This window comes from Hippocampus zosterae, chromosome 3, assembly GCF_025434085.1.
Source record: "Hippocampus zosterae strain Florida chromosome 3, ASM2543408v3, whole genome shotgun sequence".
Lineage (NCBI taxonomy): Eukaryota > Metazoa > Chordata > Actinopteri > Syngnathiformes > Syngnathidae > Hippocampus > Hippocampus zosterae.
The window spans coordinates 4,740,790-4,754,790 of NC_067453.1; the positions used below are offsets into that span (position 1 = coordinate 4,740,790).

The 14,001-nt window shown below is 41.9% G+C and overlaps 1 protein-coding gene across 4 annotated transcripts in view; it reads right to left on the bottom strand.

Moving 5' to 3' along the window:
* The window catches only part of LOC127597644 (Fanconi anemia group A protein), an 82,150-nt gene that overhangs the window by 31,963 nt on the left and 36,186 nt on the right, over positions 1–14,001 (bottom strand). For all 4 annotated transcript variants that reach the window (XM_052060804.1, XM_052060805.1, XM_052060803.1 and 1 more), the window contains 5 exons: positions 11,540–11,673; positions 11,369–11,439; positions 7,449–7,548; positions 6,213–6,400; positions 5,496–5,586 (listed from right to left, as the gene is read on the bottom strand). In XM_052060804.1, the coding sequence (XP_051916764.1) occupies positions 5,496–5,586; positions 6,213–6,400; positions 7,449–7,548; positions 11,369–11,439; positions 11,540–11,673 (584 nt within the window). The remainder of the gene's footprint in view (positions 1–5,495; positions 5,587–6,212; positions 6,401–7,448; positions 7,549–11,368; positions 11,440–11,539; positions 11,674–14,001) is intronic.

Consider the following 14,001-nt stretch of genomic DNA (forward strand, 5'->3'; position numbering starts at 1 on the left):
AGGTCAACCAGTCTGCCCAGGACGTATTGGGAAGATCAAGATCTCTTCCCAAACAACCATGGATCTCACAGACGACCCTCAACATCATTGACCGCCGCCGTGCTGCTCGCCTGCGCGGTGATATCACAGAGTACCGGAGGCTCAATGCAGCACGGAATGCGGCAATTGCAACTGACAGGGAGAGATACTGGGGAGAAGAGGCCGAACGCATGGAATCAGCAGCACATCGCAACGACCTTAGACAGGTCTTTCAAATGCTGCGCCAAGCCCGCATCGGACCACACATCAAGACCGCCCTCATGAAGGATGCCAGTGGAAATCGCATCACCACTGAAATAGACTGCCTTGAACTCTGGAAAGAGCACTTCAGCAACCTCCTTCATCACCCTCCAGTTCCCACCGACCTCCGTCTTGTCACTGCTGCCAACTCTACCACCCCCAACCCCAACTGCAAAACTGACCCAGTCACAATCGACGAGGTCAGAGCAGCAATAAAAGCACTAAAAAATCACAAGGCCCATGGAATCTGTGCCATCACCGCAGAGCTGCTCAAAGAAGGTGGTGACTCCATGGCCCAGTGGCTCACCCACATCATTAACCATGTGTGGGTGGCAGAACAGCCCCCCACAGACTGGACCCGAGGCATCATCCTGCCATTCTGGAAGCGGAAAGGCGACAAGCAACTCTGCAACAACTACAGAGGCATCTCACTGCTCTCCATACCCGCAAAACTGTTCACCCGGATCCTTCTCACCCGCGCCCTTCCCGCCATTCGAAGCCATCGCTGCCCCCAACAAGCTGGCTTCATGCCCAACCGGTCCACCATAGATCACATCTCAGCAGTTAGACTCATTGTTGAGAAGGTTAGAGAGTTTCGGAAGGACCAACATCTTTTTATAGCCTTCATAGATCTCAAAGCTGCCTTTGATACAGTCGACCACCTCTCCCTTTGGAACATTCTGAAATACCTTGGAGTGCCACCCAAAATAACCACATTGTTCCAGCGACTCTACAACAACTCAGAGAGCTGTGTTCGTGTGAATGGGAAGGACTCAGAGTGGTTCCCCATTAACAGCGGGGTCAGACAGGGCTGCGTGGCCGCTCCTGATCTATTTAACTGTGTCATTGACCACCTTATGATCCGAGTCCGGGAGCAAGTCTCAGGCGTGTCGCTCGGCAACTTCCACCTGACCGACCTTGAATACGCTGATGACACCACCCTGTTCAGCAACTCCCTCCAACACCTCAGCAGTGCCCTCTCCATATACCAAACAGAAGCAGCAAAGCTGGGCCTCCAAGTAAGCTGGCAGAAAACCAAACTTATGTATATCGGTGACGGACCCAACCCCTCCCCCCTGATCTTTGGCACAGACGAAGTGCAATTTGTCAACTCCATCATCTACCTGGGCTCCACTATTACCAGCAGCGGCGATCTCAAGCCAGAGATTGACCGCAGACGCGCCCTCGCGGCCACGGCAATGCAGTCACTGTGGCGGCCCCTCTGGCGCCACCACTCAGTGTCCCAAAAGACCAAGATACGCATTTATAACGCAGCAGTTCTTCCCATCCTCCTGTATGGTGCAGAATCCTGGCCATTAAACAAGACCCAGGCCAAGAGGATCGACGGCTTTGACAGCAGGTCACTAAGAACCATCTTGAACATCAGCTGGCACCTCCATGTTTCCAACTCAGACCTCCGAAAACATACCCTTCAGCCCCTGCATCCCGACTGGCCGCTCAGAGGCGCATCCGTTGGCTTGGTCATCTCCTCCGATTACCCCCGGAACACCCAACTCGTGCCATCTTCTCATTTGATCCAGCGACAGCCGGCTGGAAAAGGCCACGCGGCAGACCCCACACCAGATGGCTTGATGTCATCAGAGAAGATCTCAAACACCAGGGCCTTACCCTGGAGGATGCAGCGGACCTGGCCCATGACCGTGGTCATTGGCGGACCCTGGTGAAGCTGATCGGCTCTACGCACTGCGACGACTCAGCCGAATGAGACTGGGCCCCCGCGTCGCAAGAGCATTATTATTATTATTATTACTTATATATATATATATATATATATATATATATATATATATATATATATATATATATATATTGCCCGTCGTCCCGCACGCGGTCTGTCCTTCCGTCTGTCCCTTTTCAAAACGTACCTACTTCACCGCGCCGCCACTGCGCCGCTCAGGCAGTGGCTCACTACGATCGCGCGGGCATCTTAGCGAAAAATGTTGTCTACCAACAAGCATTGCAATGAAATTGTTAGTTATTTAGTAGAGCTAAACATCTCTTTATTTTCGCGATAAGCAATGAAGATGAACAAAAAGTTGAACCAAGCAACAACACTTTTGTGGGCCAAAGGCAGACCTTACCAGCCTTCCGCAGGAACTAGCTGATGAGCCGCCCGGAGGGCGGCGAACCAGCTAGTATATATATATATTAGAGCTGTTCAATATAAACACAAAATGGATAAATTGCAGTGCTATTTACAATTGTCTTTCACATCATTTAATTATTATTATTATTATTATTGTTGTTATTTTTATTCAGCAGTTATGTGCCGCTGTATTCAAAACTGCCGGCCGTACAAACAAGCGCAAGCACTTCCCCAGTGCTGCTGGGGAAAGAGGCCCTGCCCTTCTGAAAGAGGGGCGTTTCACTCCCCCTAACACAGTCAGGCTATGTTGATTATGTTGGTCCTTCTTGCGCGGAAGTCTCTCTACGGTTTTTGTGTCTACCTCATTTCGGATGACTACACTTGGTTCGATGACAACACTGGAGACGTTTAATTTTCGCTAGGTCGCTACAACAGCAGCGCACTGTCACTGTCAGACGAACACAGAGAAGCTCCACCCGCTCTATTTATAAGGACACGGAACGCTGTAACCTTTCAATCATTCATTCATCTTCCGAGCCGCTTGATCTTCACTAGGGTCGCGGGGGATGCTGGAGCCTATCCCAGCTGTCTTCGGGCATATATATACATACATACACACACACACACGCACACACACACACACACACACACACACGCACACACGCGCACACACACACACACACAGAGTAATCCTTCGTTTATCGCGGGGGTTATGTTCCAAAAAGAATCAGTAATAAGTGAAATCCGTGAAATGGGATTTATTATAAAAAGCAAAAAAATGTGAGGGACAGAATTTTAAATGTGCTGTCTGTTTCACAGACAGTACAATAAAGTTGTACTTGGTACTTGATAGTCAGCTTTATTTTTATTATACAATACAGTACTGAACTATGTATACATTGCAGAGGTTATTGCTCTCAGTCTACACCAGGCATGTCCAAAGTCCGGCCCGCGGGCCAAATCCGGCCCGCGGTCGAATTTCATCCGGCCCTCGGCCCCTGTCATAAAATCAGTGCCGTCAGGCCCGCAGGTTGGGCGCAATGGAACACGTGTTGCATTGACTGAGGTCTCGTAGACTGGTGAGTGATGTTTCATAGAGTACTGCTTCCCTCTAGTGGCTAAATGAGTAATAGCATTCACTAAATGAGTAATAGCATTTAGACACTAGAGGGCATCACTCACGAGTTAACAAGACATCACTCCGTGTTTATATTGACTGATATGTCATATTTCAAATGATCCTTGCAGTTGTGGATATGTGTATTGCTTGTTCATTTCCCTGTTGTTCGAGTCAAAGGTTTTGTGACTATAGAAAAGTCATGGTGATACATTTTATCTTTCAAATCAATCAATTTGCACTCAGGAGACTTCTGTTTAAGAAAAAGTCAAGTGAATAAGCAGTTGCATGTGATATACCTGTTTCAAATGAACCAAAAGAAATTCTTAAGATTGTTGAAATTAAAATAAAAATGGAAATGTGAAACAGACTGGCTTACTAAAATTTGTTGAACAATATTGTTGTTCAATGTAAAGAATGTCAGCCAAGGTCGGCCCCCCGACATTTTACCACATAAAATCTGGCCTCCTTGGCAAAAAGTTTGGACACCCCTGGTCTACACCATCGATTGAGAGGACAAGTCAAATAATGCACATATTTTGAATGTCTGACCATCAAATTTCTTCCTCTACGGAAAATGATTCGCGTCCAGCACAAGCTAGTAGACTGAAGACTTAACTGTAGCATAAACCTTAATGTCAGCTACACTCAGTCCTGAAAAAGCATCACATGCTATACCTGTAAGGGCATACTGCAAAAACGCAGTTTTACCTCCATCAGACAAACAGAGTGAAATCGCAGGATCTGAGTCATCAAAAGAAGGAAACAAATTGAGATTCTGGGTAACATCAAACTGTGGAACTCTAATGTCAACCCGGGTTTATTCTGTAGTTCAAGTTGTATTTGTAACTGCCTCAAATCTAACGCCCCTGCCGCTCAAAGGTGAGTTCTGAACGATGCTGAAAACTAGCAACCAGATTGGTACTTGAATGACCATTAAGTACACATGCTTGCACACGTTGCTGTTTTCAAATAGAATTGACAGTATATTTAAACTTTTATCAACTATCACATCCTCAAAATAATCAACAATCTCAATTAACTGCTCTTTACGGCATAAATGCAAAGCTAATTCAGAAGATGATTTCACACACAAACTGAGCTGAGTGAAGGCCTACATTTGAAAGGCATCACCCTACACTGGTTTACAAGTATCTCTTTTTGTATTTGTAGTTTCATAGGACAGTATTAGTGCACTATTAAATAAAGTATAGCCACTGTTTCCATTTTTAAATGCACCAAACATTTACAGCAATAAATTTAAAGGCCCCAGTATCACTTCAATTTAAGTTGCATCATTTACAAACATGTCAGGAGTGCTGGTACAAGCTGCAAAGATAAGAAAATTTGAATGTACTGTCATCTTAATACTTCAACTTAACTATCATGAATGTGTACATGTGTACCTTGTACGCTAATGATGGTTAAATGAGAGTAGCCGATTGCTGGTGCTTTTATTCATGGACCAGTCGCAACTCAAGCCAGAACTCATTCTGTGGTCAACTTCACAGAAACTCTTTCACATCCATGAATTTACTGGGTGATGAGAAGCTGGCATACGCATTGGATTTTTGAAATTTATTGTAAATATCATCATCAGTACTCAAGATGTTCCCCATGCAAACGGTTATTTGCTATGACCACAATCAGGCTTCTCAATAGAACAGGCGCCTAAGGAAAGGCATTTCAACAAATAGTGAAGTTGCTTTCAGAGGCACCGGAGCAACCGGCTAGGTATCAAGAGAGACAACAATAACGGAGTTGCAAGGTAGGTGTAACTGCTGAAGAGGGAAAACAAGGGCACCCGTGGGACGCCAGTTGTCCTCGTTGGGCCCTCTGAAGGTGACAATGTTTGTCCCCCTCTCACACAAGAAAGACAGCAAGCCAGAAGCTGTGTTGACTCAAAGAGGGTTTTTCCATCAAACACTTTAACATCTACATGTATAGTTGCTCTGAAATGTAAAAAAAACAAAAAAGACGATGGAGACGCACCTTCTTATAAAGGCAGTTGGGAGTCAAGTCATCCTGTTGAGGCAATGAGTCCCCTCTACAGATCCCATAGCACATGGCAGCCACACAAAACCTGAGTGATTAAAAGACTGGATTTGACATAATGACATGCAGATTATATGTCATTAAATTTTGGGGCCATATTTTAGAATTTCCGGACTACAAGGAGCACAGCTCAAGATGAAACAACTACATTCAGCCATTTAAAAAAATATGTACATATATTGGCCACAACGCTTCATTTGCCCCATGTCTCCATGTTATGACATGGAATATTTGCAATGAAAAGAGGTAACATAGATGGATTTAAATTAAATAAATCAAATTAATTACCTTAAATCCCGATAAATGTTTTTTCCAATGTCAACTACAGCTGGGTAGTTACAGAGTAGCCTCCCAGAAAAGGAATTCATTTCTATATTTATCTTCCTCTTCCTGCGCACAAAACACACCAAAGCCCTCTTTCTTCAGTGTCAGAAAGCCACGGCCGCTAAACTCCTTCATGCACACGTTCACAGTCTCTCTTTCATTCACGCTTACTTAGAGGCCAATTCTGGTAAAAGATTTCATCATCGAAGCCTGCCGCTGAACTACACAAATGGTTGTTATGAAGTTTCAGCATGGATCAAAGCACAGGAAAAAAGTATTGGCTTATAGTCCGGAAATTACGACCCTTATATCATAAAAACTCAAAGTCACCTGATACAAAAGTGCATGCGGGTGCGTGTGTTGCAGACGAGTGCTGAGCTAAGTGCCTCTGAGACAGATACTGGGTTGGGCTGCCTTTGCGAAATCAGTTGCACTCCAGGACTTTGGGACATGGAGGTATGGAGGTGGACCAGAAAAGCTGCTAGACCAATGATGTGTAGGTCGCTCAGCACGCTCCCCTTTAGAAACAAGACATCTTATAAAACAACTTAGAATCTAATTCACATGTTTACATAGCATTACATAACATAGACAACACAAGTTTCTGATTTTACTCTTAAATTTAAAAAAAATCATGTAACTTTTGTGATGATCACTGCAATTTGTCTGCATATTTAGTAAGCACCACTGGATCACCAGTTTTATTGCCTCAAAAGTGTGTGTGTGTGTATGTGTGTGTGTGTGTGTGTGTGTGTGTGCGCGCGTGCGTGTGTGTGTGTTTAAAATACTGGTGGCACGTCCGAGGACTGGTTAGCACGTCCCCCTCCCAGTGCAGAGGTCTGGGTTTCGATAGAGAGTCCGGGCCTTCCTGTGGGGGGTAAGCAAATTCTCCCCGTGCCTGCGTGGGATTTTTCTGGGTACTGCGGTTTTCACCCACATTCCAAAAATATTGCATGGAAGGTTGATTGAAAACTCTAAATTGTCCCTAAGAGTGATTATGAGCATGAATGGTTTCTTTATGTGCAATTGGCTGGCAACCAGTTCAGAGTTGACCCAGTCTACTGCCTGATGACAGCTAGGATAGGCTCCAGCATGTCGGCGAGCCTCATGAGAAGCAGCTTAGATAATGCATGGATGGATGGTGTGTCAATGTTTGATTGGAAAAATCAAACAAAAACTAACCGAAATAGACTTGTTTTACACTAAGCAATGCCGATAAGAGTCATTTGGTGAGACTATCACTCAGCATACACCTTGTTTCCTCACTCTTACGTATTTGTCATGTATTTTCAAAAGGTGAAAAATTTAAATGTATTCCATTTATTATTGTAATTTTAAAAATACATGTATGAGAATACATATACCGGTACATTTATAAAGAGTATGCATCTACAACCTCTTGTGTCTCGTATCATCATCTGAATTTTTCCAGTTTCAATTAATTGACTGACCGCATAAACAAAGCAATGGTATGGAATAAAAACTGCAACACTTTCCAACACTTTGATTTGACCCCAAAATCCGAGTCTTGCTTTTTCGAGAGAATACAAGCGGACATCTGCATACCTGGTTATGGAGCAGATGCCAAAGTCTTTGTAGAAGGCAGGAGAGGAACTGTGTGTTACAAACTAATACACACACAAACTTGGAAGCCCACATATTCTGTCTGAAGAGACACACACAGAGTGATTGCATCACAGAATTTTAAAGAGTTAACAATTTCAACACTTGTTTAATGCCATGTATTATGTCAGGGGTGAACAACTTTTTTTTTTTTTTTTTTACTGAGAGCTACCTCTTGCGTAATCTGTTGAATAAGCTGAAGGGCTAATACAGGGGTGCCCATTACGTCGATCCTGATCTACCGGTAGATCTAAAACAGATCCCAAGTAGATCCGAAGAGTGTCGAGGAGAAAAAAAACAAACAATCATTTGTGTCTTTGTACATGTTAGTATTTTTTTGTGTTAATGTACGCTGCACCATAATCATCCTATCAGTCTCCTTTTCACAAAATAAATATTTTAAAAATAAAATAAAGCAGGTAAATCTTGAATTTATGATGGCGCGTGATGACGTCACCAGAAGCTGTTTGCGCTCAGCAGCCTGCAATTGCAGCTTGTGATCAGAGCTGTTGCGCTCTATCTTTTATCGACATTATTCTCATTCAGAGTTTGCTTCGTGTACAATTCACTGAGGGCACGGGCAAAGAATAGGAATCTAGGAGGCCCCAGGGAAGCACTTTAAAACGGTACGTGTGAGCTACGATAGTTAACAGGCTGCAAAAGTTTCAGGCTGTTTCTCATCATGGCGTGTGTGTGCGTGCATGCGCGCGTGCGTGCGCGCACGTGCACGCGTTCCGGTAAGGGTAGATCCCGTGAGGTCAGTAGATTGAAAAGTAGATCTTCAGTCCAAAAGGTTTGGGCACCCCTGGCTTAGAGCTAACAACTTCCGGTGACGTAATCACGCGCCACCGTAAATTCAAGATTTACCTGCTTTATTTTATTTTTTAAATGGTTGAACTGTTGCGCTCTATCTTTTATCGTCATTATTCTCATTCAGAGTTTGCTTCATGTACAATTCACCGAGGGCATGGGCAAAGAATAGGAATCTAGGAGGGCCCAGGGAAGCTCTTTAAAACGGTGCGTGTGAGCTACGATAGTTAACAGGGTGCAAGAGTGCATCGTATGCCTCAGTTTCATGCTGTTTCTAATTATGGAGTGCGTGTGTGTGTGTGTGCGCGCGTGTTAGTAAGGGTAGATCAGTTGATCGTGAAAGTAGATCTTCGATCCAAAAAGTTTGGGCACCACTGAAATTAAAGAACGTTTCCTCGAATGCCTTACTTGTTTATCATGCAACACACACGGGACGCTTCGTAGTCCTCGATGGCCATAGTTAGCTCTCGAAGGCTAAGCGCTAATGAAAGAGAAGCGCTCCAGTTAGCGTAAGGTTTTTAGCCTTCGAGAGCTAACTATGGCCTTGAGGAGTACGAAGCGTCCCGTGGCTGGCTTAAAAGTTCATTGCATGCCAAGAAGTATTTGTTATTGTTAGATTCAGACGATGATGGACGTTGCATTGCTAAAATGGCTACAAAAGGGACCTTTGGATGTCAAACAGCCAAGACAAGAAGAGCTCTGATGCTGGAAGAGAGGGTAAAAGTGATAAAAATGAAAGACGGAGCAAGCAAAATAAAATACATTATCCAAGAAATTGATGCAAGTGAAAGTGAATGCTGATTGTAAATTCCGCCATTTTTTTCCCTTTTATTCTTTCTACACTGACAGTATGAAATGTCAAATAAGTGTGTGCTTATACTTATGCACTATTGGAATAAAAATAGAGTACACATACGTTTGTGTGTGTGTGTGTGTGTGTGTGTGTGGGTGTGCTTACATCTGAGATCAAATTTGCTACAGTGAAAAACACCCTGTTGTGAAAAATTTCTTGCTGCAAACATGATTTCGTTGCAGAGGAGTTTCACTGTACAGTGAATTCAGAGATGTATTTCTAAATACATTATAGATGTTTGAAGATAAGCACAGAAAACATGTTTTAAGACTGAGTTGTGTGTTGTCTCTCCCTTACTATATAACAAATACGCAGCTGTGTTTAATATGTGGCTGTATGGCACAAGTTTGAATTATTTTAGCGAGAATATTTGGGCCATTACTGCCACTACTGCATGCCTCTTTCCTGGATGCTACAATTTGGAGAACAGCACAGTCATTATTTTAATTACCAAGAGGTGTGTATTATCTGTTCTTAACAGTGACGCGCCAGGCTTCTCCTTCTGTCTCCCCTATGCTGCTTATTGCTATCTTGTCTATGTTCCTCTGAAAGGGTTGTAACTGAGAAGAAAATTGCTTGTGTGTTTCTTGCATACATGGCCAATAAATCTGATTCCGATATATACCATAATACAGCATGTTGAAAAAAAAACATTGTGGGGGTTGATAACTGTCAGGAAATATGTGCTCAAACATCTGTGAGGGACAGGCTGGGTGAGGGACAGGCCCTCTAACATGCCCTCACACAACACCAAGCGGGAAGGTCACAAGCAGTTGTAATTGCATCACATTTAGCGCTTTTTTTAGAAATTCCATTAATCTACATTTTAATCTCTGCCTTTATTGTTTCTGTTGGTCGGTCGCCTTTTTCTAATAGCCCTTTTTATGCGTTGGCTTCCTGTGTTCGAGTTGTTGAGGGTGGGGAAATAACTATCAGTCACAGCCTGAAGCGGACGTTGATTGGCTCCCATTATGTTGGGGCTTGTTCAGCCGAAGCTGATAAGCTCCCATTGGAGTTGGGCGGGCTTAGTAAGTAGCGGTGAGGAGTACGTGAGAGTTCTAGGCACAATGAATGGAAAATTTACATTCCAAAAACGCCGTGATGACACAATTTATAATGGTAGAGTGTTATGCCTAATTTGTAACCAGGAGTTTGCTTACCACCGAAGCAGCTCAAACTTAGCCTCCCACATCAATGCAAAGCACCCAGTCTCGAGTGCAGCCACAGCTAACGTTAGCACCGAAAGCGTTAGCAATATAGCGAGCAAGCCATACATAGCAAAGCGCTTCGGCAAACTAAACTCAAAAACACCACACGTACGAGGCATAGTTGATGTGTCCTCTGGAGACTACTAGAAATGATTAATGTTTATTTCACCACTTTTAGTTTGGCAAGATGAACAGTGCTATTTCTGAAGTGCTAACTTGCAGCACTGTGATGTAAGGGTCCGTTTTATTTATTGTTTATTATCTGAAGCAAGTTCATTGTTGAGTACTTGTATTGCTCAGAAAATTGTGCTCACTGTTTTTGATATGTTAACCTAAGCACTTTTTAAGGACCTGATGTTATATTTTATTGTTATTTTGTAATTCTTTGGAGATTTACAAAAACAAACAAAACAGTGACATTCCCCTTCATGGTCGAAACTAAAGGTTGCAGGTAGGACTTTGACTAGTCTTAAATACAGCAGAAAGTAAATGGCTCGGACTGCATCCGTCCAAGTCTGCAGAAAAACAATAAAATACTTTATATTGCCACTTTTTCTTTTATCTTTTGATCTGCTTCAATAATGTAACAAATTTAAAATGAAAATAGGGGTTTTCTCAGTAATTTTTAGATTAGATTTAAATGTACAGTACATTAATTACATTAATTAATTACAGACCCCAATTAAACATCTTTTTAATTGCTTGCCAGCACGATATGAAACATTAAATATTTCTATTAATCTCCGCAGTATTTACATTTTCAAATGATCACTACTGTACATGAACAATATTTCTAGAAAATTACAATGTAGCATCACCTGTGACCTATTTGTTGAATGGGCCTGTGGGCAACTCATGCGGTCCTTGGGGGTTATCTGGTATCCAATAGTGGTGAATACTGTACAGTGTGAACACTAAATAGGTGTGCGTTATGTCTAGTGTTGAAACAAGTAAAGCAATATCTATTTTTATTTTTCAAAAAGAGTGCTTACTTATTTGGAGGGTGTGCTTTTGAAGCATCTAAAATGCACTGGCAAAAGCTTTTTAAAACCAAATCGACAACCTGAGGATGAGAAGGAAAGGAGACTTCCAAGTCAGTAATATGAATAACAAATGCACACAAAGAGCAAACTGTGATAACAAGAGTGGATTTCAGCCCATACTTGCAAGTGGAGCTCTGGCAATGAAAGCATGTCAGTCTTCAGTTGGATGATATTCTTTTCCAAAGGGTCATCAGGAAGACCAGGAAAAATGAAGCTCAGTGTGTTGGAGATCTTTGACAGGTGAGCCGACATATCTGATGGAACATTATGGTCAACATAAAATATCAAGAATTTCCAACTTGACTGATATCCCTCTTATACTTCATAACCACATTCAAGAATGCCGTTTTCTGCATAGTGAGGGTCTTTGCCCACTGTGGTTGGTTATCTTGGTGATTGCCGCTGGGCAATGCGCAAGAACAATCGGACCCCTTGGTGTAAGCTTTCCCTTTAAAAGTGTTTGTGTAGAAACCTACCAGGAAGTAACATGGAGGCCTTTCCCTCTGGTTGGTCGATTACTGTTAGCACACTGAACACACTCCACCAGGCTACACCCCTCTGCTATTTTTTGCGTCTTCTGATGTCACCACAAAGACACTCTAAAATTGAACATTTTACAGTTTGACATTGCATTGTGATTGATGCACAGCCCATGTCCCATCTTGTGCATCACACAGCAACCTCTGATTTCCTAAGTCCTTGCATCTCAAAGGCTAGAATTTCTGTGTATTAAATTTGAAACCCATGTGTAAATCCCAGAGCTCACTCATGAACTCCAATCAGAATCAGAATCATCTTTATTGGCCAAGTATGTAGAACACACAAGGAATTTGTATCCGGTATAACACGCTGCACTAGTATCATCGTAAACAACAAAATCATTGAACCATTTTAAAGTAACCGGTAATTTTGTAGTACCATTTTGTAGTACAAGAAGAGTGACTACGTCAGTGACTGTTTAAGGAGTTAATGGCTAGAGGGAAGAAGCTGTTTAAGTGTCTACTGGATTTGGTGCGCATGGATCTGTAGCGTCTGCCTGAGGGGAGTGGCTGGAAAAGGTGGTGGGCAGGGTGCGGGGGATCCAGGAGGATTTTCCGTGCCCTTGTCTTGATTCTTGCAGTGTGCAAGTCCTCAAGAGTGGGTAGGGCGGTGCCAACGATTTTCTTTGGTTTGGTTTGGTTTGTTTGTTTATTGAACATAAAACATATACAGTAATAATTTGACAGAAAATAAGGTAGATAAAAAAGTAAAAGAAAGAAATCAGTCTTCATTCAACACAGTTATTATGTTCAAGGGAGTAGGATGAAGTAAAAACACTTATCTAGTCCTACCCCGTTATGTGTTTATATCTACTAAATCATTTTTATATCAATCAGAAAAGAAAAAGTAAGAAGAAGTCTCCATTAAGGATCATACTTTACCCTTAACCGTGATATTTTCACAACTTTTGGTTTGTATCGGGATTATATACATCCTCACCCTGGCACTCTTGTGTCAATTTTCTCTTGTATTCATAATGGATATTGCAATACCTTTCTCTATTTCTCAACTTAGTTCTGATTTATCATTATATTTAATGTTTAGAATTTATCATTTTAACTCTGATTGGTGTAGGTTGTTTGTACTATTTTTTTGAATTTGTTTTTGAACTCAGCAAGCGATTTACTCATTTTTAGGTCCGTTTCGAGATTATTCCACAGATTAACACCTTTGCTAGATACACTTCTTTGCTTGATGTTTGTTCTTGTTTTGAGTTTTTTGAATAAGTTGGTACCTCTTAATTCATAGTTGCTTTCTCGAATTTCAAAAAACTTCTGAATGTTTTGGCAGAGCAGGTTATTGTGTGCTTTGTACATTAATTGGGCGATTTTTAAGTCAACCAGGTCATAAAATTTCATCGTATTTAATTTGATAAATAGTGGATTTGTGGGTTCCGTATATTTTGATCTATTAATAATTCGAATTGCTTTTTTTTGTAGTTTGAGAATAGGGAGTGTGTTTGTTTTGCAGGCATTTCCCCATATTTCCACACAGTAGGTCATGTATGGTAATAATAATGGAGTGTATAATGTGTACAAAGATCTCTTATTTAGCACTTCCTTGGTTTTGTAGAGGATCCCTACGGTCTTGGCTATTTTTCTTTTTACGTTATCGATATGTGGTTTCCAACATAGTTTTGAGTCTATTACTAATCCGAGAAACTTGGTTTCATACGCTCTTTCTATTTCAATTGAGCTTACCATAATTTTAGCTTGGTGTTTGATTGGTCTTGTGCCAAAAACAATTGACTTCGATTTTTTCAGGTTAAGTGACAATTTATTTCTGTCGAACCAGTTTTTTAATTTGTTTAATTCGTTTTCTACGGTTGTCAGGAGCTGTTTCAGATTTATTCCAGAACAGTAGAAAGTTGTATCATCAGCAAATAGGACACATTTAAATAGTTTTGAGACCTTGCAGATATCATTTATATATAAGATGAATAGTTTTGGACCAAGCACTGACCCCTGAGGTACTCCGTGAGTGATTTTCAGTTGATTCGTTTTTTTATTGTTGAGTTGCACGTACTGATATCTGTTTTCTAA